This window comes from Ctenopharyngodon idella, chromosome 16, assembly GCF_019924925.1.
Source record: "Ctenopharyngodon idella isolate HZGC_01 chromosome 16, HZGC01, whole genome shotgun sequence".
In the NCBI taxonomy this organism is placed as follows: domain Eukaryota; kingdom Metazoa; phylum Chordata; class Actinopteri; order Cypriniformes; family Xenocyprididae; genus Ctenopharyngodon; species Ctenopharyngodon idella.
Genome location: NC_067235.1, coordinates 11,481,834 through 11,509,639, shown reverse-complemented (window position 1 = coordinate 11,509,639; position 27,806 = coordinate 11,481,834). Strand labels below are relative to the sequence as shown.

The 27,806-nt window shown below is 35.9% G+C and overlaps 2 protein-coding genes across 3 annotated transcripts; both read right to left on the bottom strand.

The window, feature by feature from the left end:
• Positions 1 to 2,297: 2,297 nt before the first annotated feature.
• Positions 2,298 to 6,316, bottom strand: emg1 (EMG1 N1-specific pseudouridine methyltransferase). The gene is made up of 5 exons (XM_051866637.1): positions 5,447 to 6,316; positions 5,214 to 5,315; positions 4,229 to 4,370; positions 2,866 to 3,074; positions 2,298 to 2,752 (listed from the first exon to the last, which is right to left on the bottom strand). Exons 1-5 carry the CDS (start codon positions 5,594 to 5,596, stop codon positions 2,639 to 2,641), a joined length of 717 nt encoding a protein of 238 aa, XP_051722597.1. The 5' UTR covers positions 5,597 to 6,316; the 3' UTR covers positions 2,298 to 2,638.
• On the bottom strand, positions 5,724 to 27,806 carry kel (Kell metallo-endopeptidase (Kell blood group)). Of its 2 annotated transcripts, XM_051866629.1 has the most exons (18): positions 27,348 to 27,802; positions 25,904 to 26,072; positions 25,505 to 25,816; positions 19,025 to 19,152; positions 18,752 to 18,910; positions 16,079 to 16,150; positions 15,753 to 15,941; positions 14,583 to 14,743; positions 14,367 to 14,484; positions 14,174 to 14,269; positions 13,974 to 14,072; positions 13,818 to 13,895; positions 13,615 to 13,718; positions 11,156 to 11,245; positions 10,448 to 10,515; positions 10,200 to 10,360; positions 8,249 to 8,338; positions 5,724 to 8,169 (listed from the first exon to the last, which is right to left on the bottom strand). In XM_051866629.1, exons 1-18 carry the CDS (start codon positions 27,372 to 27,374, stop codon positions 8,017 to 8,019), a joined length of 2,274 nt encoding a protein of 757 aa, XP_051722589.1. In that variant the 5' UTR covers positions 27,375 to 27,802; the 3' UTR covers positions 5,724 to 8,016. The 2 variants fall into 2 exon arrangements, with proteins under 2 accessions (XP_051722589.1, XP_051722590.1); XM_051866630.1 differs by lacking the exon at positions 5,724 to 8,169 and having other exon boundaries at positions 8,257 to 8,489; positions 27,348 to 27,806.

The following is a 27,806-nucleotide window of genomic DNA, read 5'->3' as shown; positions in this document are numbered from 1 at the left end:
AATACACTTGTTTGTTCGCACTGAGTTGACAGTTTGAACGTTCTTGTGCCCATTTATTTAATTTCAAGATCTGAGGTGAATGTTTTCGTTACAGCTAAAAAGCTGGGAACACAGAATGATATTCAAACTCACGTTAGACGCTTTTAACATTAAATAAAGCACATAAACAGTACCTGATATTATCATTGCCATACTTTGTGTTGCTGTTTCAGCCGCGACGTCGCGGAAATAGAAACCGTTTGTAAAATAGTATATTTGCGTCGCGGCTGGTTAGGACAAAAACTCCGATTAACATGGAAAAGATACCTTTTTTTGCGTTTGGTTAGGACATAGTGTAATGGTATAATAATGTAACTTCTGTTGCTGTTCACGGTCACGGACTATTTTTTCCAGTGGAAGGAAGGCTTTTAATGATTTTACTTAATGAAAGTTGCACTGATACATATTTTTTGTCTTTAATATTTGTATTGTGTGGTAACCGTTTTATAAATGCAATAAGCCCCGTGAAGCCGTGGTTTACAGTGAATTTATAACAGCTAAGGGGGTTTTAGGCACTCCGCTCTACGTCAGTAGTTATAAATTCACTGTAAATCACGGCTTCTTGGGGCTTATTGCTTTATTATAGGTCCCCTTTAAAAGACGTTTTTAAATTCATTCTAAATGAATTTGAATTATTCAGGTTAAACGGAAAGAACTGAGTCGAATGAACGATTCTCACAAATCACCATCTAGATCAGAGGTTTTCAAACTTTTTAGAGCCACGGGCCCCTAAATATGTTACCTTTGCGAAGAACACCTTTCTTAACCCTCTCTCTCCATTCACACACACTCTAAAAAATGTTAGAAATATATGTACAATATTGTCTGAAAAATACTTTCTATTCTTAGTTTATATTGACACTATCCTTTTTTTTTTACCCACCATAGATGTATAAACCTGAGCAGAAACATAAAATATAATGAACTAAAAGCCATTAATCTAATCATTAAAGACATTAGAAATCATAATAAAGTTGCAATGTCATTTAAAAAAAAAAAAAAAAATCTATTTTCATATTTTTAAACAACATTTTGCTCTGAACTTTTTTGTGGACCCCCAGCACCCCGTTGATGACCCTGGTTTGAAAACTAAACAATGAAATATTTCAGAAAGGTTAATTTAATAACAGGGGGAAAAAAAAAAAGTTAATATAAATGAAGACTTAAGATGCAAAAGCCTCTAATTGCCATCTGAAATTTTCTTCTAAAATGATCATTTTTTATCAGACTCCCATGTTTAGGTTCAGTAATTTCACTTTAATGGCAATCAATAAGTCTTTTTCATTGCCATTAAAGTGGAATAACTGAACATAATCATTGGAGCCTGATAAAAATGATCATTTTAGAAGAAAATTTGGTAACACTTTACAATAAGGTTCATTAGTTAACTACATTAGTTAACATGAACTAATAACGAACTGCACTTCTACAGCATTTATTAATCTTTGTTAATGTTAATTTCAACATTTACTAATACATTATTAAAATCCTGTAAACATTAGTTAATGCACTGTGAACTAACATGAACAAACTATGAACTGTATTTTCATTAACTAAAGTTTACAAAGATTAGTAAACACAGTAACAGATGTATTGCACATGGTTAGTTCATGTTAGTTAATACATTAACTAATGTTTAAATAATGAACCTTATTGTAAAGTGTTACCAAAAATTTCAGATGGCACTTCGAGAACTCCTCAAACATTCCATGACTTTTATATTATAGCAGATTTCAGCTCACTGTTTAAAGGTATTAATTGCCAAGAGTCTAAAATGTTCATAACAGTGGTGTAATTTCGTGTTGCATGTGGGAAAAAATGTCCCAAATAATAGAAAAACTACAAAAGCAACTTGCCAAAACGTACAGATGGCAAAAATACAAAATCAGTAGAAACTCAATCAGTAGAAATCAGAAGAAACTCAAATGTTTAAATGCGCTGAAAACTGAAATGAAAAAAAGCTGAGTGAGCCTGAGTCCTGTTAGGAAAGGTGCCAAGTGTGGACAAAGAACAAGCAAAAGAAATAAACAAGAACAAACCCAGTAGGGAGAATCAACATCAAGCCTAGACAGAAAAAAACTGTTTAAATAACATCTAAAGCACAGTTCAGGATAAAGGAAGCTAAAGGGGCCAGAGAGACTGAACACAAGAGGAGAGACTGCTTTTGAAGTTGTGTAGACTCATAGTGAGAATAGAGAATATAAGGATAAAGCTGGAGTACAACATGATTTTAAAAGGGAATTTGAAACATCTCAGTATAGTGCTGAAGAAAACCAGTTCTTATTGTTTATTGTAAGGAGAAAAAGTGTTTTACATATCAGGAATAGATTTAAATGCAAATCTGGGTTTATTACTAAATGTATAGACTTATACAAAAAGACATTTAGGTTTAATACTCCACATTTTAAAGAGTGTAAATGTTTGCTTCAGTGTGTGTTAAAATTGTGTTACAATTTTGACATAAAATGTTCTCCTCTGTTGTGATGTCACATAACACAATTTTTGCTCAAAGGAATGAAACACATACACACAGAACGCAATCCAAAGGTCTGTTCCTCAATCAGGCATAAACATGACAGTTAATAACAGTTTGATTTTGTCATAACACTCCCCAGACCTCCTCAAACGCTGAACACATCTTGGCACAGGTCAGAGCTGCAGATAAAGGATAGTTACTGATGGACACGGTCTTCTCTGTATAGTCGGCATTCACCTACATCAGGATGGAGTGACAGAGTTTAGTATGCTGATTTACTTGAAAAGCGATGACATAATTCATGTTTATGAAATAATTTTCTATGCATGGAGAATATATTTCAGACTCACTGTTCCATGTGCAAATGCTCCAATGACAATAGCGGCAGGTCCATCTTTGGGGACGACTGTTCTGGGACATACAGCATCTCCTGCTTTGAACGATGTGGAAAATCGGGGGCATCCAGGTGGCAGGTGGTCCGACACTGGATTTTTAATGAGCTTCAACAAACGTTGAGAGCCATCAGCTGCTCTCACACTCATCTTGTGCAGGAGCTGGACTATAGGAGGACAAATAGTAGGAAACCAAACTTATTCTGAATTCAAGATACAGCATTACAGCTTTTTTTTTTTTTTTGCATTACAATGTAACACTATTTTTTTAGGTGTAGTCACATGTACTTACAATAGTAGTAATAATAGTAAATTATGTATAATTACAAGTAACTAACCTTAAAATAACCCTATAGTTCACTTTCAAATAAAAATTTCCTGATAATTTACTCACCCCCATGTCATCCAAGATGTCCATGTCCTTCTTTCTTCAGGTCGAAAAGAAATTAAGGTTTTTAATGAAAACATTCCAGGATTTTTCTCCTTATAGGACTTCAATGGTCTCCAAACGGTTGAAGGTCAAAATTACAGTTTCAGTGCAGCTTCAAAGGGCTTTAAATGATACCAGACGAGGAATAAGGGTCTTATCTAGCGAAACGATTTTTTTTTTTTTTTTTAAGAAAATGACCAAAGTATATGCTTTATAGGCACAAATGATCGCATCACAAGTGCTTCCACCAGAACGCAATTCCATATTCTTCAAAAAGCTTATGCTAAATGTCCTACGCCTTCCCTATTCAATTTATGGGGAAAAAAAAAAACGGAACTGGCGCCGCATTCGTTCCGTAAGTTCAATAAGAAAGGCGAAGGACATTTCTGTATTCTTCAAAAAGCTTACGCTGAATGTCCTACGCCTTCCTTATTCAACTTACGGAAGGAATGCGGCGCCAGTTCGGTTTTTTTCCCATAAATTGAATGGGGAAGGCGTAGGACATTTAGCATAAGCTTTTTGAAGAATACGGTATATTTGTTTCGCTAGATAAGACCCTTATTCCTCGTCTGGTATCGTTTGAAGCTGCTCTGAAACTGTAATTTTGACCTTCAACCGTTTGGAGACCATTGAAGTCCACTATAAGGAGAAAAATCCTGGAATGTTTTCATCAAAAACCTTAATTTCTTTTCAACTGAAGAAAGAAGGACATGGACATCTTGGATGACATGGGGGTGAGTAAATTATCAGGAAAATTTTATTTGAAAGTGAACTAATCCTTTAATATTATTTGTGTAATTACACTGTAACAACATTACCCTAAAATAGTGTAACCCATTACAATACTGACGTTAGAGTTAATGTGCAAATGGAGCCTCCATGTGAATTTACCCATGAGTCCACAAAATCGTGCAAAGGTGCGAGGAATTCTTGTCTGTGGGTTGATCTCGATCAAAACGTTCTTCTCTGTGTGAACGTACACTTGCAGCAGTCCAGCTCTGTTCAAAGGACTGTCCAGTAACATCAGCAGGCACTGTGGGACAGCAGACATGACATTCAGAGAGAAGATATGGGACAAAAAAAAAAAAAAAAAAAAATCATGGTTTCATACCAACACCAATGGTCAAAATCATTAGAAAATCCTCACAAGATGGCTTGTTTTCTTCATTTAACCCTCATAATGCATTCAAAACCTGCATACCATTTGGACCCCATGGAATGCAAGCTTATAAGAGTCATAACTTTGCATTTTTCAACTAAAATGATGTTGTATCTTATCAATAACTTCTCATTAATGATTAAATGGCAAACATGTATTACTAAATTCACCCCTTTTTAAATTCTTTAAAATGTCCAATGTTACATTAACTACAGAAACACTGTAATACAATAAAAATTTTATATTTTAATATTCATAAAAAAATATTTGAATACAAATGAAATTTACAAGAACATAATCTGAGAATGAACAGTATCAACTTGAATTATTTTGAACTTAAAACTCACGACTGCTCAAAATCAGTCCAAATTTATGAAACTTACTCATTTTCAAACAAAACAATATCAGCATTACTCCAGCATGTTTTAAAACAGAATATATTCATTTTACTTACATAAACTTTCATTTTCAGATGAAAAGAATATCAATTTGCCATGCTGCATTGTTTATCGACAAAATTCAGTCCCAAAAGTATGTAAGAGATATGGAAGATAGGATAAATATATATTACAAAAGTATTTTGAGACAAAAAAAATCGAACCCATAAATGTTAACTGGGGGTTAACATGGGCATGGTAATGTTGAAATAAGTTGTTTAGATGATGAAAACTAAATACATGAACGCGCATTTCAAACACTTAGATCAGATGATTATACCTGATGTGTGATATCGGGGCGAATCTTTCCAGGGTCTCGTCCACTCTTTATTATCATACTCTTATGCTGATCACAGTTCAGCAACTCGAATGTCTTTCCAACCTGCACAGACATGCGTTCACATTTAACTGTTGAAACATACGGTTATGACAACTATTAGTGGCAATCCAGTGAGTAACACCCGCTCCAACACTTTAACGTTTCTATTTCTACCGAGCCTCGTTGTCTTTTACCTTTACGGTTTCAAGCGTCGCTCCTTCTAAAACAACAACAAGACGCTTTTCCGTCATCTGATCGTGCAGACTTCTTTGCTGTTTTGCCGGTTTTGGTTCATATTCATCTAAATGCTCCAGACCACGCTTGTCTCCAGCGCGTGCAGCCATGTTGACACAGAACTACGACACGTTTGTTCAGAGTGGCGCACGCTGATGACGGTCTCTCTGCATAGTTAATAATGTATCATAAAATACTGTACTTGACCACCTATTAAATGACATTATGTTATTATGAAAAAAAAAAAAAAAAAAAAAAATACATTTTACTATTTTAAACACCAAGAATTGTCGATTTTTTTGCTAGTGTTATCAAAACAAACCCTGAATTTTCACAATCGCTATACACCAGAAAAGGACACATGCAAAACACACCTCAACGTTTTCTTCAAATATAAGAGTGACATTTATGATACATTCAAACCTCAGACCTCAAACTGTATTTACACTAGAGAATAAACGTACAAAATATTCATCATTAATGAATTACTGAATTGTAGTAACCAGTTTAACTGTGGTATTTATAGTATGACTATAATTACCACATATAAAACCAGTGTAACTTTGTAAACAAACTAGGAAATACTACTGCCATAGGTGTTATAAAAATGCATGAGATTTCCTCCCTCCCCTAATATATTAGCTTGCATGAATCTACAACATTTCCCCCAAAATTCAATTCTGTAAAAGCATGGTACATTTTCATGCTTTTGACTGTTTGACTAAAAATTGTTTTTAACTGTTCATTATACTGTACATCACTTATCAAATGTGATAATATTGCCTAAATGTACAGTATCTCACAAAAGTGAGTACACCCCTCACATTTCAGCAACCATTTTAGTATATCTTCTGAAGGGACAATAGTATAGAAATGAAACTTGGATATATTTTAGAGTAGTCAATGTGCTGCTTGTTTAGCAGTATAAATTTACTGTCCTCTGAAAATAACTTAACATACAGCCATTACTGTCAAAATAGCTGGCAACAAACATAAGTACACCCTAAGTGATAACAGGTGCATGTCGTTTAACCATGCAAAGCCACATGTCCTATTCATCATGTTCATGTTTTTGTCTGCTTGACAGGACCATGCAAATGTGTGGATCTTGTATTAGCAGTTAAAATTTGGTACTTTGAGTACAATTCTCTCATACTGATCACTGAATGTTCAACATGGCACCTCATGGCAAAGAACTCTCTGAGGATTTGAGAATTAGAATTGTTGCTCTCCACAAAGATGGCGTAGGCTATAAGAAGATCGGTAACACCATGAAACTGAGTTACAGCACAGTGGCCAGGGTCATAGAGAGAGGTTTTCCAAGATGGGTTCTACACGGAACAGGCCAAAGAAGTTGAATCAAAGAAGTTGAGACCTTGTGCTGTGCGTCAGGTGCAGAAGCTGGCTTCAAAAAACAGATGCATGAGTGCTGCCAGCATTGACCATACGCCACACACTGCAATAAGTTGGTTTGCATGGCCGTCGTCCCAGAAAGAAGCCTCTTCTGAAGCTGGCTCACAAGAAAGCCCGTAAACAGTTTGCTGAAGACAACCTCTCCAAGAGCATGAATTACTGGAACCATGTCCTGTGGTCTGATGAGACCAAGATAAACTTGTTTGGCTCAGATGGTATCCAGCATGTGTGGCGACGCCCTGGTGAGGAGTACCAAGAAAATTGTGTCTTGTCTACAGTCAAGCATGGTGGTGGTAGCATCATGGTCTGGGGCTGCATGATTGCTGCTGGTACTGGGGAGCTGCGCGTCATTGAGGGAAACATGGATTCCAACATATACTGTGACATTCTGAAGCAGAACATGATGCTCCCTGCAGAAACTGGGCCGAACGGCATGATAATGACCCCAAACACACCGCCAAGATGCCAACTGCCTTGCTGAGGAAGCTGAAGGTGAAGGTGATGGAGTGGCCAAGTATGTCTCCAGACCTGAACCCTATTAAGCACCTGTGGGGCATCCTCAAGCGGAAGGTGGAGAAGCACCACGTGTCTAACATCCAGCAGCTCCGTGATGTTATGGAGGAGTGGAAGAGGATCCCAGCAACAACTCTGGTGAATTCCATGCCCAAGAGGATCAAGGCAGTGCTAAATATCAATGGTGCTCACACAAAATATTGACACTTTGGACAGTTTTGACATGTTCACTTAGGGTGTACTCACTTTTGTTGCCAGTTATTTGGACAATAATGGCTGTATGTTGAGTTATTTTTAGACAGTAAATCTGTACTGCTATACAAGCTGCACATTGTCTACTCTAGTTTCATTTCTATAATATTGTCCCTTGAGAACATAATAAAATGGTTGCTGAAATGTGAGGGGTGTACTCACTTTTGTGAGATACTGTATGTGACATTTCTAAACCCATTACTTATCCAGTGAATATAAAAAGTTTAATGATCTCTGGAATGACTTTCTCCTATTTTCACTAAACATTGAGCAGCTCCAATGGTTCAATAGTCCCAAACCAGCTCCAACAGGTCTCAGTGGAGATGTGTTCCTCGCAGATTCAGTGCAGTGATCAACTCTGACACATCTCATGAGGAAAACTCTGAGATTTATTCAGGCAGGTCAGCGGTTTGGGGCAGAAGCTTGAGTTCGAACACAGGACAGTCACCAGGAAGGAAGGTTCAAAGGGCATGAACTCGCGGTAGGAGTCAGCGTCACACGTTACCTGTAACATTTGATTTGAATGTTTGATTAGCACACATGCTTGAGTGCCTGTGTAATTCTCTTTGAGATGTTCACTGTACCTTAGTAAAGGATGAGAGGAACAGGTGAATGTAAGAGAGGCCTGATAGTGATGAGTCTATTGGATGCCTTTTGAAACTCATCTTATAAGCCTGTAAGGAACAAATATAGAATATAAAAGGATGACAAAGAAATATTGGGTTCATTGCTAAATAACAGTGAAAAGAGTATTGTTGTAGACTAGAGCAGAGGTTTTTCAAGTAGGGGGCCACAAGGAAGTGCTAGGGGTCTGTTGAAAAGCTTCTAGAAAAACAGTGAAAAAAAAATGTAAATTAATTTAGTATAAAATTAAATATAAAATTAAAATAAATAAAAATTTAAGTGACTAAAATAAGTGAATAAATAATAAATCTAACACCACAGTACTAAAATGAGTATAAAAACAACAATTTGAACACGGTTTGTACAGACACTGTAAAGTGAAATTCAAAGACTTCAAGCACTGCTTTTTTGGTTTTCAAGGACTACAATCAGAGATCTCACTTATCAAAACAATATCTTCAAGCACTTTAAGCACCTTGTAAGAACCCTGATAATAGTACATAATACCCAGCTAACAAATTTATATTCTATGACATCCAAAATGTCAAGTATTTTTATTGTTTTATAACCTTTTTTTTTTTTGGATATGCGAACATTAAAGGATTAGTTCACTTCAGAATTCAAATTTCCTGATAATTTACTCAGTCCCATGTCATCTAAGATCTTTATGTCTTTCAGTTGAAAAGAAATTAAGGTTTCTGAGGAAAACATTCCAGGATTTTTCTCCATATAGTGGACTTCAATGGGGACCAACGGGTTGAAGGTCCAAATTACAGTTTCAGTGCAGCTTCATAGGGCTCTACACAATCCCAGCTGAGGAATAAAGGTCTTGTCTAGTGAAACGATCTGTCATTTAAAAAAAAAAAAAAAATTATATACTATATACTTTTTAACCACAAATGCTTGTCTTGCACTGCTCTGCAATGCGATCATCACGTTGGAAAGGTCACGTGTGACGTAGGCGGAAATACCGAGCAAGTGTTTACAAAGCGAACATGTAAAGATTAAGTCAAGCGGCCTTTACCAAAAAAAAAAAAAAAAAGTAAACCAATGATGTTGGACAATTTTGAAGTTGGAGAGAAATGAGATGGAGTTTTTCACCCCACCCACGCTACTTCTGCCTATGTAATGTGTGGCACATTGCAGAGCAGTGCAAGATGAGCATTTGTGGTTAAGTATATTATTTTTATTTATTTATTTTTTAGAATATGAGCAATCGTTTCGCTAGACAAGACCCTTATTCCTCAGCTGGGATCGTGTAGAGCCTTTTGAAGCTGCATTAAAACTTCAATTTGGACCTTCAACTCTTTGAACCCCACTGGAGTACACTATATGGAGAAAATCCTGGAATGTTTTCCTCAAAAACCTTAATTTCTTTTCGACTGAAGAAAGAAAGACATGAACATCTTGGATGACATGGGGGTGAGTAAATTATCAGGAAATTTTAATTCTAAAGTGAACTAATCCTTTAAGGGAACATTCAATTTTATAATTTTGCAGGCATTATGAAAACATTAGTTTTAAACATCCTCTAACATTCTGAAGAAAGTAGTAACATTTATAAAAAATAAAAAAATAAAAAAAACACGTTCCATGAACAATGTATATAAATTACATTTTTTGCCAACATTTTGAGAACATTACTAAAGAATAGAACTTTGAACAAAAAAGTTCTATTAACGTTACTGGAAGAATGTTTGTTCATAACTTGAGAACGTTCCCTGTTAGCTGGGTAGAAACTTAAATTCCAAATTTTTTTTGCAATTAATTTTTGCAAAGTATAAAAAAAAAAAACAGGTCTTTGAACAAGAAACAACATAAGATGTCTGTTAAATTTCAGTATGGGATGATCATATTTAGGGGTGGCATCTAAAAGATTGAAAACCCCTAGACTAGAGTAAGTAAACTTACATCCAGTGCCACCTGTAGAGCAGAGTACTGCACCCAAACCTCCTGCTGTTTAGAGGGGGGAAGGGAGAATGTGCCAGCCTGTCCCGGACCCTTGGTCATACTTAGATAATGAGACCACACACACATACTCTCAGACTCTGGGTTGTCGGCCTGTGTGCGGACTAGTGACGAGAAACATAGAAGGGGATTAAAAACAGTCAAAAACACATTATGCATGCATATTCATATTGAAATCCATACTGACTTACTATCAGGAAGCAGAAGGTGGAGAAGATCTTTAGCCATCAGAGATCCCAGTGTCCCATAATTCAGTGCCCTAGAGAATATTATATTTTAAGTTTTATACCACAGTCTGTCTGAATAGTTGATTCTGATTGGCTGGAAGGTGTGCAATAAAACAGTTTAAATGTACAGTAAGTTCCAAGTCAGTTGAATCATCGGTCAATGTTAACGTGCTGCTTTCAGTGAAGCGCGCACACACACACACACACGTCACTCACACACAGAGATCGGAGATCACGCTGCACACACGGAAACAGGAGCACAGAAATTTCTTGTCAATGTTACTGTTTTTGAAGTAATTAAACTCACAGTTTCATTGTTAGTAGAGAGTCTCTCTCTCTCTCTCTCTCTCTCCCTCCCTCCCTCCCCAAAAGTTCTTTGCCTCCATGTCATGCATTAAAATTTAATTTAATAAAATTTAATGTTTAATCCACAGCTAGCTGTGGATTATCCCTTATGTAAACATTTTTATCTAACTTTCTTACATTTATGCATCATACATCTTTAGCACATAAAAACTAGAAGAGTGCATTCAAAGAATGAGGAATAATCACAGTAACATTACACAATAACATAACATTTTACTAACAGCGGTGCAAAGTACATCAAGATATACCCACACTAATATTTTTACCATTGAATAAATATTCTGTGTTTATATTGTAAAAAGATACCTGGGATATGAAGAATGGAAGAAAGGCAAAACAAACATTCCAACAGGGATGATGATGTCATTACCAGAGATGGATGGAGTGATAGACAAACTAGAGAAGAGGAAAGATAGAAATGTAAAATGGATGATGACTTAAAGTCGGCATGAAATGATTATCCACCCTATCTATTTTCAAAGTGCCTTTTATTGATGTTATTGTAAATGATTAATCCGTGTACGTTTCACTTTTTAAAAAAAATTCTTTAATCAAAATGTCATAACTTGATCTTCCAGTGAAATGACAGATTTTTTCCAATCATTTAGTCCATTTAAACCCCGACCTTTTTTTGCAATCAACCTCAAGCTCACATCCAGAGCTTACTCCATCCCTTCAACAACCAATGGATAGATCCAAGTCCCAGCCCTACAATTTTTTTTTAATTTTCAAAAATCTGTTTCACTCATTTGTATGCACAATATGGAAAAAAGATGTTGCTTTGTTACGTTGCGACTTTAATATCAGAAGTGATAACCCAGTAAAAAAGGATATAAAAAACAAAAAGATGAGACAAAAAACAAAACAAAACAAAAAAAATACGGTTCAGTACAGTACACAATTTTTGCTGTTTGCATTGTCAGAAGTTGTGAATGGTATCCTAATTCCAAACCGTTCCGTACCACTTTTTTGGGACCCTTCCGTTGGGGTTCCTAGCACAATAGTACCAATATTACCGGTACCAAAAGGGGGGAGGCTACACTTACTGCAGAACGTTGATTGGTTGACAGAGAATCGTCACTTGCACGTGCTACAAAGGGAATGACAACACAACACCGTTGCAACATAATGTGTATTTTTTGGCTGTTTTTCCTTGCAGCCTTCAGCCTTTTCAAACAAAGCTGCTGTATGTCCTCCATTGTTGTTTACTGTCACTTTTTTCTTCACGCGAGAATGACGTCGATCGCTACTTTCTGGCATACACCACGCCTATCAAGCAAGGGTACTGTTGGCGGTGGAAACGCAAGCCGGATCAGGGTTTACTGTCCCGAATCGTACTGTACTGAACTGAACCGTACCACTCATTAAATGTTAACCAACCATAAAACTCGTTAATTAAATGTTAACTTAATGTTAAGTTAAAGGGTTAGTTCACCAAAAAATAAAAAAAAATTATGTCATTACTCACTCACCCTCATGTTGTTCCACACCCGTAAGACCTTCGTTCATCTTTGGACCACAAATTAAGATATTTTTGATAAAATCCGATGGCTCAGTGAGGCCTGCATTGCCAAGAAGATAATTTACACTTTCAATGCCCAGAAAGCTACTAAAGACGTGTTTAAAACAGTTCATGTGACTACAGTGGTTCAACCGTAATATTATAAAGTGACGAGAATACTTTTTGTGTGCCAAAAATAACAAAATAGCGACTTTATTCCACAATATCTAGTGATGGGCGATTTCAAAACACTGCTTCATGAAGCTTCGCGAATTTTTTGTTTCGAATCAGTGGTTCAGAGCGCCAAAATCACATGATTTCAGTAAACGAGGCTTTGTTACGTCATAAGTGATTTGAAACTTCAATAGTTCACGTGACTTTGGCAGTTTGATACATGCTCCGAACCACTGATTCAAAACAAAAGATTTGTAAAGCTTCGAAGCTTCATGAAGCAGTGTTTTGAAATCGGCCATCACTAGATATTGTTGAATAAAGTCACTATTTTGTTATTTTTGGAGCACAAAAAGTATTCTTGTCGCTTTATAATATTAAGGTTGAACCACTGTTGTCACATGAACTGTTTTAAATGTTTTTAGTAGCTTTCTGGGCATTGAAAAAGGGAGTGTTATTGCTGTCGATGCAGGCCTCACTGAGCCATCGGATTTTATCAAAAATATCTTAATTTGTGTTCCAAAGATGAACGAAGGTCTTGCGGGTGTGGAACGACATGATGGTGAGTAATTAATGACATCATTTTCATTTTTGGGTGAACTAACCCTTTAAATAGCGATTTAGTTAATGTGAACCAAAATATGACATTCAGATCAAATTAGTCAAGTCTTTTGAAGGTAAACACTATTTGCATAATCCAGAAATATAAAATAATATGTGCTGCAAATAACTCAGGTCACATGAGCATTATAATGTTCAATTTTGAGTTTTTCAAATGTTTATTTTGGGTGGAGGGGAATTAATTGATAATTAAAAAATAAAAGTATATTTTAAAGTATATTAGTTAAGAAATAAAACATTTGTATAAATATATACATAATAAAATATTATAAATACATCTTATATAAAAATAAATAATAAAAATAAATATAATATATTGAAAAAAAACTATACACATAGTTCTATGTATAAAAACTGATTTTAAATAGATTACTATGAAATAAAATAAAAATCCAACAAATATTTGTTTTTCATATTTGATATTGTGACAAAACGTTACCTTAAATTTCATTGCTAGTATGCGAGCACTCACCCTTCAGTCCATGTGCCGTGTGAGAGCAGTCTGTACCTGCTCTTCTGCTCCAGCACCAGCATCTGCAGGTAGTTGGAGAAAAAATCCTCCTCTTTCAAAACCATCTATAGCAAAGAGGAAGAGAAACACAGCAAATGAAGAATATTTCATTCACTCATCCCACTCCACTGATTGTCCATTTATGTATCTTCAAATGAAGCTACCTCTGCATAGAGAAGGTTGATTTCTGTATGATTGAGATTATTTGTTTTAGTGGAGAGTCTTGGATTAAAAGATTTTATCTGAAAAAGACACAAGATTATCAGAAATCCATACGCAGTTTCATTTGGATATGGTTTTGAATATGATTCACAACATACCTTATTCAAAATAAAGCCTGATGTTGTTTTGTCCCTCCAGCTAAGATCTGTTAGTTTCTTCTTGAGGGATGAATAAACATCATGAATCAACTCTTCAGCCTGGCAGAGAGAAAGAAAAACACTTGTGTCATTGCTCTATTAAATACATGTTCGTGCATAATCAATCCTTTATTTCTTCATGAGGTCCAAACAAAACGTACCTCTTTCTGTGCATGGCGTTCTCTAATTACATGACTGAGTAAGACATCAAATCCTCTCTCGGTCTGCTGAACACATCGCCACCAGTGTGGCATCTCCTAAAATCACAGACAGTATAAGCGAATTAAATATATAATGCAGTCTGAACTTCACTTCACACAAATAGACTTTGTAATTAATTTAATGCCGACCCACCTCCTGCATGTCTCCAGTCACAATTGAATAGTTTCTCATTGTTTGGAAGAACCTCGAGTCCAGCGAAGGTATGAGTGTTTGCAAAAGACTAAAGATCATGTATGTGTGAAGAGGACCACTGTAGATTTATATACAGGCACAAAAAAATAAAAACACATTTGTATCATTTATCAAGACCTATCACATTTTAAGAAACCATGCCAAAAAGTGACTTACGTGCCCATAATCTCATGCTGGAATTGCCACTGGCTGATTGTCTGGGACATGTGGATAATGTACGGGAGATTGTGGACTAAAACAATATCTGATTGGCTGATAGGAAGAGGCTGAAATATGGCTTGTAGGCAAGCAAGCCAATCAATGGCTGAAGCCCGAGTCTGTGAGGCACAGGAAAAACAGCTCCTTTAGAACACAATTCAGTTATTATACATTATTTGGGTTAATGACATGATGTTCATTTTTTATCCAGATCTATTCTATGTACTCAAAAATTCAATTTATTCACACAATAACTTGAATCACATCTTCTATGATGAGCATGTTTTAATTTCTGTAATAGAATTTACATATTTTGCTATTTTGGTGGGAAATGTGTAAATGTGTGATACAACTGTCCTGATATTGTAATGAAGAAAAAAAGCCTAATTTCAACAACAACTTTTCACCTTTTATTATTATTTAAAATGATTAAAGACACTTTTGAAAATAATAAGACTTGTAATAAGTATCAGTATAAATATATCACATTATATCATGAGTCATTAAATTTAAGCTTGAAAAGGAATAAAATCTTGAAAAAGGAATAAAAGTTCAATAACAATTTCTTAGAATAACAATTTCTTAGAATGTTGCACGCCTGTTAACTCTCAGTGTAGTGGAACACATGGTGTGTTTTTTATTGCTTTTTTTCTCTATGACATATTATAGTAATCATCATAAATTATGTATTATTAGAAAGCTTAAACACTCAAAATTCACTCATTCTGTGAAATTGGACATGCATTACTATGGAAACGGTTCTTTAAAACCTTTTAGCAGGCTCAATTTTTGGAATATCAACTTCAAATTTGGAACACAATTTGGTTAGACATATGGCATTGATTTTCTAGCAATTTTAGACTCCAAATTACTTTGTTTTACAGTGAATTTCTATAACTACACTTTCATTTTTTGAAGTGCTTTCACTTCTGCAACAATCTGCTGAGTGTCGTCTTTAAAAAGAGACCAACCTTAAGTTGTGTGTGTGTGCGAGACAATTAACAGGTTAAACTAGATTTAAAAAAAAAAAAAAAAAAAAAAAAAAAAGATTTCTGTGATCGTGAACGCTCTTATTTGTTATTGACCCATTTATACATGTCAGACAGGAAAACCAATTTACACACAGACCTGTAGCTCTTGGATGGTAATTCTGTGGTAGAGCAACTTCTGACTGAGGCGGTAGTGAAGAGGTGATGTGGCCACAGCGAGAGTTGTGGACAGAGATATGTAAAGACCACAGTGCTGAGTGGTTCCATTGGAGGGAACACCCAAGAGAGCCAAATACTGACCACAGGACGAATAGAATGGACGCAAATACTGAGAAACAGGAACAGAGACAGACAACAAAAGAGATGTTACCAAAATACCAAAGAATCCAGTATAATAATACATTATGAGCATTAGCCGCTAGTTATATGTGAAATCTGGTGCTAAGCTGAACAGGAAATACCTACCCGAGTACTAGCTTTGGATTTATGTGTCTTGCTATTCCAGTCAATAGGGAATTGAAAATGAGGCTCATCAATCTATGGAAATGTAAACTGACATTTTTAACCAACATATAGAGGACAAAAATCTCAAAAACAATGAAAATGGGCCAAAATATTGAGGATTCATGTACACAGGAATGTAATACAAATTTACATTTGTTTACAGTTTATTACAATCATTAAGACACATTTCTCAGTACTTACATTATTTTTCAAAACTCTTCACAGTTTTTCACAGTACCAACCAACTTTCTGCTTGGCACAGCTGTAAATTTCACATCCAAATGCACTAAAACTACAAAAACATGTCTCAAATCAAGTCACTGTCCCATAACACTAATAAAAGTTGACACCCAACAAACACACTTAAAACTCACTAAAAAAACGACTTAAACTCTAACAACAGGCAGCTTTATACAATATAAAAATGTATTTACAAAACAAAAATGTTTTGAATTCACTGCAATATATGTTACATGGTCCATTTTTACATTATAGTACAAAATTAAATAAAAGTATAAAACTAAATTAATTCCTTAATTCCAATTCTTAAATTGTCCTCTTTTGTAAAGATGATAATGAAATTGAAAGACTAACACCCGTGTATGTGTTCAGCTATATCTAATTGTTTTGATAGCTTTTTATTTTTTAGATTTAGAATATTTTAATATGCTATTATTGTAGAAATTGCTGTCTTGTTCAGTTTAGTATTATGTTTTGAACTTAAGTTTAAAGGGGTCATGAATTGAGAAATCAAATTTTCCTTGATCTTTTGACATGTAAGTATAGTACATTGTACTATAAAAACATCCTGTAAGTTTAATAACTCAAAACTTCCTTAATAATCCAAAAACAGCTTTTATTGAAACCAAGCTCCGAAAATGACTAGTTTGGGATTTTGTCACATTATGACGTAATAGTGCGATGAAAGCCCGCCTCTGCAGATACTTCATCATCATTACATCTTTGGCCCCACCTACTGGCACGTTAGTGAGATGAGAAGAGAGATACAGGACCACTGGACTAAAAATAACATTATCTTCCAAAGGATCCTAATGCTAGGAAAGTGGTTATTTATTTTCAACTATGTGAATGTCTCAGTAGAGCATTATTTGTTTGTTCGGTTCATTTCACTGTGGACTCTTTGGTAAATCAGTCGCAATTTCGGTTCAGGCTTTGCAAACAGACTTTCACTGTAAGATATGGACCTGACAGTAATGCCTAATGTAAGTAACCGTGTTACTTCTAATGTCTGATCTGCGATCAATGATTTCAAATAATGATTCATGTACAGTCAGACGTTCTTTGTCTCAAAATCATTTATTGCTGTTTATGCGTCCATAAATCAAGCCAGTGACTAAACAGTCAACTTCACATTGTTTCTTGACTAATTGCTTCACTTTAGTAGCATAAATCTAAAACTAGCCAATCACAGCAGTGGGCGTTTACACTGAAGTCTCACAACAGACACACCCCTTAAAACAGTGTTCAAATCAGAGGCTAAAATCAGGGTAGAAAAATAAAATAATATAAAACACCAAAACACACTCCAAACCCACGATCGGCAACCGGTTTTTCATTTTATTTTGGCCGATCTCTATTCCGGACTTCCCACAAACTGCATTGCAATCACTTCCCAAAATGTAATTTGTGTGGAAATATTACGAAGCAACCTCACTGTTCATGATGCCCGAAATATTGAAAGAAAAATATAAATATTGAATTGCAGGTGGGGGGTTATATGAATGTATCTCTAAAGGGAACTGACTGTCTTCAAAAAAGTTTTGGTGGCATTTTCTTTTCCTCTAACCTCCGTATAATGCCTGTTTATAAGCGCAGCAATGCTTTGTGTACAGCAATAACAAAGGAAACACTATATTGCTGCTGTTCCATCTAATCTAAATAAAAAAAATAATAAAAAAATATGCTAATGCTATGTGTGAAGCATCTTTGTTTGGATCATGATTAAATTCAGTGTTCTAATTTCAAATGGCTACAGATATTTTTGTTTAAGGTCAATTTGGCCTGTTAAGGCCAATTCACACTGCACAGACAAACACCAACAAACACGTTTGTTGGGTTTTGTCTGATCAGTGTGTTAGCCTTGTTGGCATCTGTTGGAGTTGGTCGGAGTTTGTTTTCACCTGACTGACCATGTTCAATCAGTGTTTGTTGGTGTCTGTTGGGGCAGTGTGAACATGACAGTTATTTTTTCATAAAATTCTAAATCCAATTGCCAACTTGTTTGTTGGTGTTTGTCTGTGTGGTGTCAATTGACCTTTATAGAGCAAATAAACAACAAATATCAGAATCGGAAATGAAAAATCATGATCTGTGCATCCCTAGAGTATGTAAATGTGAAAACTGGCCTGTAGGTACAGTACATAGAATTTTGGCGGTGGTTGTGTCAAGTGAGAAAAGAATTCATGTAAATTGAAAGATGTAGTCAGTGAATTCATTTTGTGTCAAAGCAATGGAAAATGATCCACAGTTTAGCCCACTTAAACTGCTTAATGCTCACTGTGTGAAGAGCTTTGAAAAAGTGACCTAAGCATTGAGAAATGAGTCCTAGCTATAATTATATATATATATATATATATATATATATATAAAAAATAAACAGGCATTAGTGATCACCTGTATGTACTGTTTATTGGAAGCATTTTGCTCTTCACCAGGGTCTGGCCCTACATACACACTGAAGAAAGGAAATGTGGAGTACTGGCTCATCAGCAGGGCGAGGGTGGCGTTAAAATCTTTCTGATTCCATTCACCTGATACTGCCCAGCCACCCAACTACACACACAGAGAGAGGGAGAGAATAAAAAAAAAAAAAAACACTTGAGCAAAATACATGATGCAACATAAGAGTTTTTTTGTACTTTCTCTTATCCTAAAAAGTGTGTGTACCTGCTGGAGTAGTGTGAGGAAGCGTTCTGGACCCACTTTCTCTTGGGATTCTGCATCCATGCAAGTCTTGAAGAATTTCTTTGCTTTCTGTTCTGCAGCACTCATAGAAACACCCTCCTCTGGAGACTCTGATCACACAGGGATCATACAGATCGAAATAACCAATACTTTGGTACATTATGTCATGTTGATCAAAATATATTATAGGAGTTCAAATATTCTTACTGCCCAAAACATCTAGACCAGGGGTTCTCAACTCTGGCCCTTGAGATCCATTTTCCTGCAGAGTTCAGCTCCAACCCTATTCAAACACACCTGAAGGTCTTCAGGATTACTAGAAAATTACAGGCAGGTGAGTTTGATCAAGGTTTTAGCTAAACTCTGCAGGAAAGTGAACCTTGAGGGCCAGAGGTGAGAACCCCTGATCTAGACATTAGTTCATTGCATAAGTCAAGGGTGTCAAACTCAGTTCCTGGAGGGCCACTGTCCTGCAGAGTTCAGGTGTGTTCACACCATGTTGTAATTACCGTAAATACGAGATTTCAACTTGTAAAAAGCGTTCACGTCCTCGTAGAGCTCGTAATTACAGCTTGTAAGATGGGAATTTTCTGAGAGCTCCTACTTATACCACATGACCGCTATACTACCTGACCTCTACAGATTAATTTAGGCATTAATAGTGTTGCAAAACAGAAAAAAATAGCTGAATCCAAAAAAAAAAGAAAGTCTAGAAAGTACATGGTGCAGCAAAGTGCAGGTGAATTAAAAACAAAAAAGCATGAACAGACATTTCAGCAGATTGCTATCCTCAAGTGCTCAATATGCAACAAACAATCACCCTCTTTCTAGAAAGACAAGCAACTCAAAGCAATCAGCTGAATCCAATTGTCACAATCATCAATTATCACGAGTGTCACTGCAAGAGAGTCTAGAAATTAACAAACATGGCACAAACTGTGTAAAATATACATTCAAAGTAATAAAGAAAAAAGAAAAAAAAAAAATAATAATAATAATAATAATGTTGCAGAAAACAATTACAAAAAACAAGAAAGTTCAAGTTTTTCATTCATGCCATCAGGAAATGAAGATTTAAGTTCAAAAATCCAAAAGGCCTCCCTCCCTTTGCAACAATTTCTTGTCTCTATCTCCGCCTCTTCTATGAGGTAAAATCCTCTTGATGCCCAGGAACTTCATGTCAGACAAATAATGTTTAGCAAGATTGAAGTGATGATAAATAGGTGATGTATCATCCTGTCTACGAATTGCACTTGTATGTTCAATCATTCTAGTGCGTAATGCACGTGTGGTTTTACCAACATATAACAGAGAACTTGAATAAATAATAATATAACTCTTGCAAGTTATCAGTTGTTTGATCTTGTATGTTTTTTGTGTACGAGGATGTATAAATGATTGATATTTGACATATTTTGTGCAAGAAGTACACTTGTAGCATGGAAAATTACCCTGGGCATCAACTAGGGTGGTCGGAGAAGAGACATGAGTGTCTGCATGAACAAGCTTATCCCTCAGACTAGAACTCGTAGAAGAAACAAAGAGTGGTGGATCATTGAATACATTCAATAACTGAGGATCACTTTGAATGATGTGCCAGTGACTCTTAATAATCCTCCTAACATCATTACTCAATGGGCTGAATGTAGATTTAAAAACACATGAATAACTTTTCTTACTTTTGTTTGCAATCAAGTTACTCACTTCCCGTTCCTGTAAACTACGCACTTTCTCAAGTGCAGTATCAAGCCACTTGTTGGGATATCCACGTGATTTAAAATCTGCATATAGATTCTGGGTTTTAACATCAAAATCCTCCTTCCTAGAGCAGATACGGTGGAGTCTTAAAAATTTACTATAGGGTAACCCAAGTTTTAAAGGGATTGGATGGGCACTAGTAGCATGAAGGAGACTGTTCTTAGCTGTATCTTTTCTATAAAGAGAAGATACGATTTGTTTCTCAACAATTGATATACAAGTATCCAAGAAATTAACATTTGTAATACCCACATTATGTGTGAACTTAATCGAAGGTCTTAAACAATTCATATATAGAACAAATGCTTCAAGATCACTTGCAGAACCTTTGTAAATAACAAAACAATCATCAGTGTATCTCTTAAACAGAATGATATTGTCAAAAAAAGGATTGTTGTTGAAAACATATCTATCCTCCAAAAAGCCCAGATATAAATTGGCATAGTCAGGAGCCATGGTGGCCCCTATGGCAGTGCCCTCAATCTGTAAATAATACCGTTTTTCAAATAAAAAATACTTTTTAGTGAGAACCATTTCAGCCATTTCAATGATAAATTTAGACGGAAGGCCATCATCTTCAACACGTAAATCAAGAAAATGTTTTAAGGCCAATAGACCTTCATGATGTGGAATATTGGTATATAACGAAGTCACATCCATAGTGTCCAGTATAACATCCTGCTCAACATTTTGAATAGTTGTTAGACATTGCAGGAAATCTGCTGTGTCACTCAGATAACTAGGAAGGACTAACGGTCTCAGAACAAAATCAACAAAATTCGAGAGTGGTTCAGTAAGACTATTGTTACCAGCTACTATAGGCCGTCCTGGTGGATTGACCAAGCTTTTATGTACCTTGGGTAGAATGTAGAAAACTGGCCTACTTGGAGAACGACTGAGCAAGTATTGCATCTCTTTATCAGAAATCAATAGATGAGCATGTGCTTTCTGAAGAAACATCTCAATCTTCCTCTGAAACTGGGCAGTTGGATCTGATGGTAAAACTCAATAATAGGAGGTATTTTCTAATTGACGAAGAGCCTCCTGATTCTAGAGAGCTCGAGGCAGAATCACCAATCCACCTCCTTTATCTGAAGGTTTATTTATGATATCTTTATTTCGGCACAGTTTGTCAAGAGCCTCTTTTTCAGAAAGTGTCAAATTTGACTTTTTGTTCTGAGATGAAGATGACTGCTCAAATGAATTAGCCACATCCCTTTCCACTAGCCTACAATATGTATCAATAGATGAATTAGATACAGATGGACAAAAGGTACTAGTAGGTTTAAATTTAGCTTGAACATTATACACATGTGCATTTTATTGATAGTGTTGCCATAGAAACGTAAAATTCCCAGTCTGAGGATGTTGAACAGCTCCAAATAAAAAGTCACATGTTGTCATCTCAAGACTACGATAATTACGACATGGCATGAACGCAGCATTTAGCTCCAACCCTAATTAAACACACCTGAACCAGCTAATCAAGGTCTTCAGGATTACTAGGGACTTCAAGGCAGGAGTTTTGGAGGTGGTTGGAGCAGGACAGTGGCCCTCCAGGAGTGGAGTCTGACACATGTGGCATTAAATGCAAAAAGGTTGTCATAATCTGTCAAGCATATTTTCCATACATTTCTATTTGACTTTTTTTTTGTAAATGTGTCCTGAATTGATGAATTGCTCTCAGGTGAATCATGATTTTCACCATTTAAAGCCTGGGATACACTGCACTACACGATTTTTGCAGTCCTTTAAGATCATTACAAATCACACTGTGTGACATGGATCCAATTGAACTCGGGCACGACATGCATGTAAACTGTACGATGATGACACCTATTGACTCGTAGGTTATGATGCAAGTTTCTATAGAAGAATAAAACGTCATCAGCATACGCTAGTGGTTAACAAAAATACCATGTTGAATCACACTTTGGCAGTTGTAATTTTTATGTGTGCTGAAAATAAAAAGGAAGCGGCAAAAGAAGAAGGGAAAAGAGCTTGAGGTAAGCAGTTTTAAGTTTTAGCGCCATGTCGCTTTGATTTCATGTCGCATTTTTATTGGCTGGTCAGTAGACGTAGGTCGTAGCAGTGAACACACTGTGCGATGTTCATGCTTAATTTCTGACAATGTCAGAAAACTATCGTAGGCTATCTTTGGTCGCAAGACCGGGAAAACGGCTGTCTTTGAACCTCTCTCACTGTACGACATAGGACCACCGATTAAGAGCCACGATCACACAAATTGCCACGATTGTTTCACGATGGCAGTCTTTCGTCTGGGACAGCCAAAAATCGTGCAGTGTATCCCGGGCTTAAGGGGAATGTGTGAAGCGTAAGATTTTTCCCACACTGCATTGCAAGGGAAGATAGCAAAGGCATAAATGTGAATCCTGTCCAATCTCTTGCAATCAATATCCCACATACAGTATGCGTAACTTTGTACTATTGAAATTGATACATGCCAAACAGAACAAGTGTGCGTTTTGTCATCAAAACCGTAGCCATAATTTACATCAGGAAATGGGTAGTTGACAAATAGGCAGTAAAAAATGTTTTTTTTGTAAAACACCATTTTTGAAAAAAACAAACAAAAAAAAACAACATATTTTTGTAGTGTGACGTCTGATGTACCATAACTGAACTGTACCGTAAATGTGTCCTATGTGACACAGCAAAAATTAATAAAAAAAACTCTTAATAGTATACAAATAGCATGAGAGAGATTTATCTTCATTTTTAGACACTTATTTTCATATAGTGCTATTTATTTAATATGAAATTATGAAAAACATTATTTTTTCCCCACAACATGTTGGACTTGTTGGAAATTTCAATAATTATGAGACAAAGTTTGCTGTCAACCTTTCAAAACTGCTGAAAATTATACCATTTTAAGATGAGTGATGATTATACCTCCCCTACTGCAATACTCGACTGTTCTGTCAAGATATTTTGAGATAAAGACAATTCTGCGGTTCTTTTATGTGTGTCACGCTATAGGACATTGTCACGCTGAAGAACAGAAATGATAGTTTTTGCATTAAAGAGAGTGAGGGGTATTACATTAAAGTATTTTTATTTAACCTTGAATGTGTCAAAGAAGAAAGAAAATGTAATTTTGATACAAAAAAAATATCAAAATGAAATGTGACTCTTTAACAGAGCAAATATCTTTGAAACTTTAACGCCCCAAAATCTATTTTTAATGTAATTAATTTGTTTGTTAAAGAAATAACATTTCATTTTGTTGCATCATCAACCATTTTTTTAAAAATCACATTTTTTAAAGTATATGGCTGCTCTTTTCAAGGCATCATTTCAATTATATTTACTTTGCGTCCTTCTCTAGGATCTTTTCCCTTCTCAGTGGATCTCTGTTCATTTTCTCCCTATACTTCTGTGTCCTCTCCCTCCCACTCATTTCTCTCCCTCAATTCTTTCTCTCAAAAACAAGTAGTATCACATTTTATGCTTATTTTCATAACACTTTATAACAGTACAAATTTTCTGCAAAGCATTACAATTTTTTTATTCAATGTAATTATTGTATTTAAGAACACTGAAAATGATCAAAAAAGAATAAAAAGGAGTTGAACAAATCTTATTTAATTATTTAAAATGCTTCTTAAAGAGACCTTGTCCTCTTGTGTGACATCTTTGTCCTCCGGTGTGACAGTACAGGTGTCACACCAGTGGACATTATCTGTCACACCATAGGATGTTTCAGCCTTTAGAGTCAGTTAATGACCTTGCTGTTCGTAGCTAACATGTCATTAGCAGTTAGCAAGACACATTTGCATAATTTTCCATGATTATGTAGTTTAACATACATTTTTAATTAAAAAATATAATTTAGGGGTGTCACACCAAAGGACAAGAAAACTTAACACTTTTATAGTGGTTCCAAAAAAGTTAAATATTTAAACAATTCTGAGACAATGTGCACCATGTGCACATGTCATGGGCTTCACAAGGGGCTTCGGTAACATGACCTTGAATGGTGTCCTTCAAATAATTAAATTTGTCCGTGGAATTGCCCGATTTAATATCAGGATATGGCGTCACACCAGAGGACATAATTTTCAGTGACAAAATGTATCAAGATCGTACGCTTTTAGAAATATATGGATGAAAAAAGGATTGCCATTTACTAAAAAAGACACTTGTAAAATTATGCCTGAGGTATTTATTAACGTTTTTACGCTTTTCTTTTTAATTTATAAAAGTTGTAATTTATTGAACCATGCTTGAGACAGTCACACCATAGGACAATTTTGAGATTTGGCTCAAAAATGTAAAAAATCTATTAACAAAGCAGTTTTTTTAACAACAGGTCCATGTAAAACAAAGAAATGTTTAACCATTTACTGCATTTTAAATGATGACAATACTAATTATATTCATTTTTGTCATGTGTGACAGTGAAAATGCCATGTAACGTCAACGACCCAAATACTGACAAAGTTCACTGCTATATTAAGCAATGAACACTGAAACAAGGACTTGTCATTCTGATGGCAATGATTTGTTCATTAGCATAAAAGTTTTGAGAGATGGAGCAAGGACTTGGCGCAATTTACAGGCTTTTGCAGGTAATCCATTTTGTGGTGCGCAAATGCCTTGATAGACACAAAGAGATAGATTCTCATAGATAGATAGATTCTGTTTTAGGTACAAAAGATATAGTGGAATTTCACTCACCTAGTATTTCTTTAATGGCTTTCAGTAAAGCAATCTGTCTGTCTGGAAATTTATCTAGCCGTCCATCACTTTTAACGTGAACATCTGCCTCTCTTCTCATCCTCACTAATCCACCCATGCTCACTTCTCGTTTTTTGTCCGGTTCCCCATTGTCTTCATTGGAGAACCCACTGAGTCTCCCCTTGTTGGTGGAAGATCCACCTGCTCCACAGGCATATAGGAAGTAGTCACAAGGGCGAGAAAAGGGATCCATGTCAAGAGAAAAATGCTCTGATGCCCTTAGACAGGCGGGAGAAAGGCAAGGAGGTGCAGCTGAAACACAAGAGATAGAAATACAACCACTGTTACCAATGAAATTAAACTATACCAGAAGAAAAGCCTAGTTCCATAAGCTTGTACCTGATTTCCATTGTGATTCCTTTTGCAGGTGGGAATAGATAGCCAAACCTAACGTAGTTGAAAAGAGAGAGAAGGCAAAGAGGACCAATAAGAGACTGCAGTACTTGTTGCAGCCCATTGGATTTGGCTCATCAGAACGAGGCTGTTCCTCTGGCGTCGTGACCATTTCCTGTGGGTACATATTGAGATGAACATGTACAGAAATTGAAAAGCACAACTGGGAAAAGTTGGAATGCATAACTCATTGACTTTATGATGGATTGAAATTACAACGCCAGTCAAACATCCAACCACAATGAGAGCAAGTCCAATGAATGTTCACTAAAGAACAATGAAAAGTTAGAGAAGTGAAATTTGCGCCAAGACTAATGTTTTTAATGTACATTTTCCACTTAACATAGCTAACAGTTAATAATTACATTAACTAAACATGTGGTCATTAAATATTTATTTGAGTTATTTTATAATCCTTCATGTAGGCTATTATGTTGTTTGTGATTTTTTGCTTTTATTATATACGTTAGTTGCGTAACTGACAGGAAGCTTACTGGGAAAGAGAAGGACCACAAACCGGGATTTAAAGTCAAGTTGCCTGAAAAATAGTACATTACAATGTAGAAACAATCGGCCAAGCAATAAGACAAACTCGACAACAATATATAAAAAATAAGTTCTCTGAGGTATTTCTTAGTACAGCGATAAAGGCGAAATGGCGGCAGTTAGGTTTTTACGTAAGAAGAGACGCGGATTCACATTATCGAAAGTTCGTCGAGATTTTGCTGGGGGGTGGGATGGGGGGTGGATTTCAATTTTTCCATTGTCAATAGTACAGTAGATATATAAAACAATTCACAGAGGTCACTATTATCAAACCAGCAGCTTTGCGTTTATGAACGCTGCGAAATCTGCTACGTTGGGAACTTTTTCGCGCGGGTCCCACGAATTAAAATGGCTGCATTTCACACGTGAAATTTCGCAAAGCAACGATAAATTTGACCGCACATTAAATACATTAAAGTAGCGCGGATTTCAGTTACCTCAAGAGCCATGGACGACTGTACGAAATTTCACACCGCCTATTGTGATTGACCAATCACAATCAAGTATTCCAGCGAGCCGTGTAATAGAACAGCATCATGAACTTCTATCCCAGCAACCCGAGCATTATGTTGTGAACCAGGAGTCTTAACTACGCCACACCACTCATTATATAGGCCTACTAGAGACCTTTCTGATATTTAAAGCAAAACTTCACCATTTAGGCAACAACTTAAACGCATATACAGCACAGATACAAGTGCACGGTGGTAGGCTACTTTTGTGGGTGACTAGTTTGAATCTGATTCATGGCATTCCCTGATTTCCTGTGACTACCACTGTCATATTAATACAACTGGCTAAAGCCCAAAAAAATGAAAAATTGGGTTTATCTTGAAAGCCTCACCTGATGAACAGCTGGGTTCTCGTCCATCTTGTTCTTTTTTCTTCTTTTGTGGCAGTTTGATCAAAATTCTCCCAACATGTTGGTCTTCCAGCGAAGCTTTCTATTTCGTCACACTGTTCCTCTTTCTATCTCTCACTCCGTCAACCACAAGTCATCCAACTACTATCTTCCCTCATCACGTTCGCGGTTCACTCTCACTGACTGATAAACATGTAATGACCCGGCTTCCCACAAGACCCCTCTTTTGCACATACATAAATGAGGCATTTCTGGATGCATTTCCTGAACTTCACCATTTCTTAAATTTATGAGGGCCAGAAGATGATTTTGCTCCAAAATCCATCAATTGGATCATGTCACCCAAGTTAAACTTGGGAAAACACAAACACTAAATGGGAAGAAAAGCTGCAAGTACATTTTTAAAGCTTCATCAGTATAGGAAGTGTCATAGTTAATATT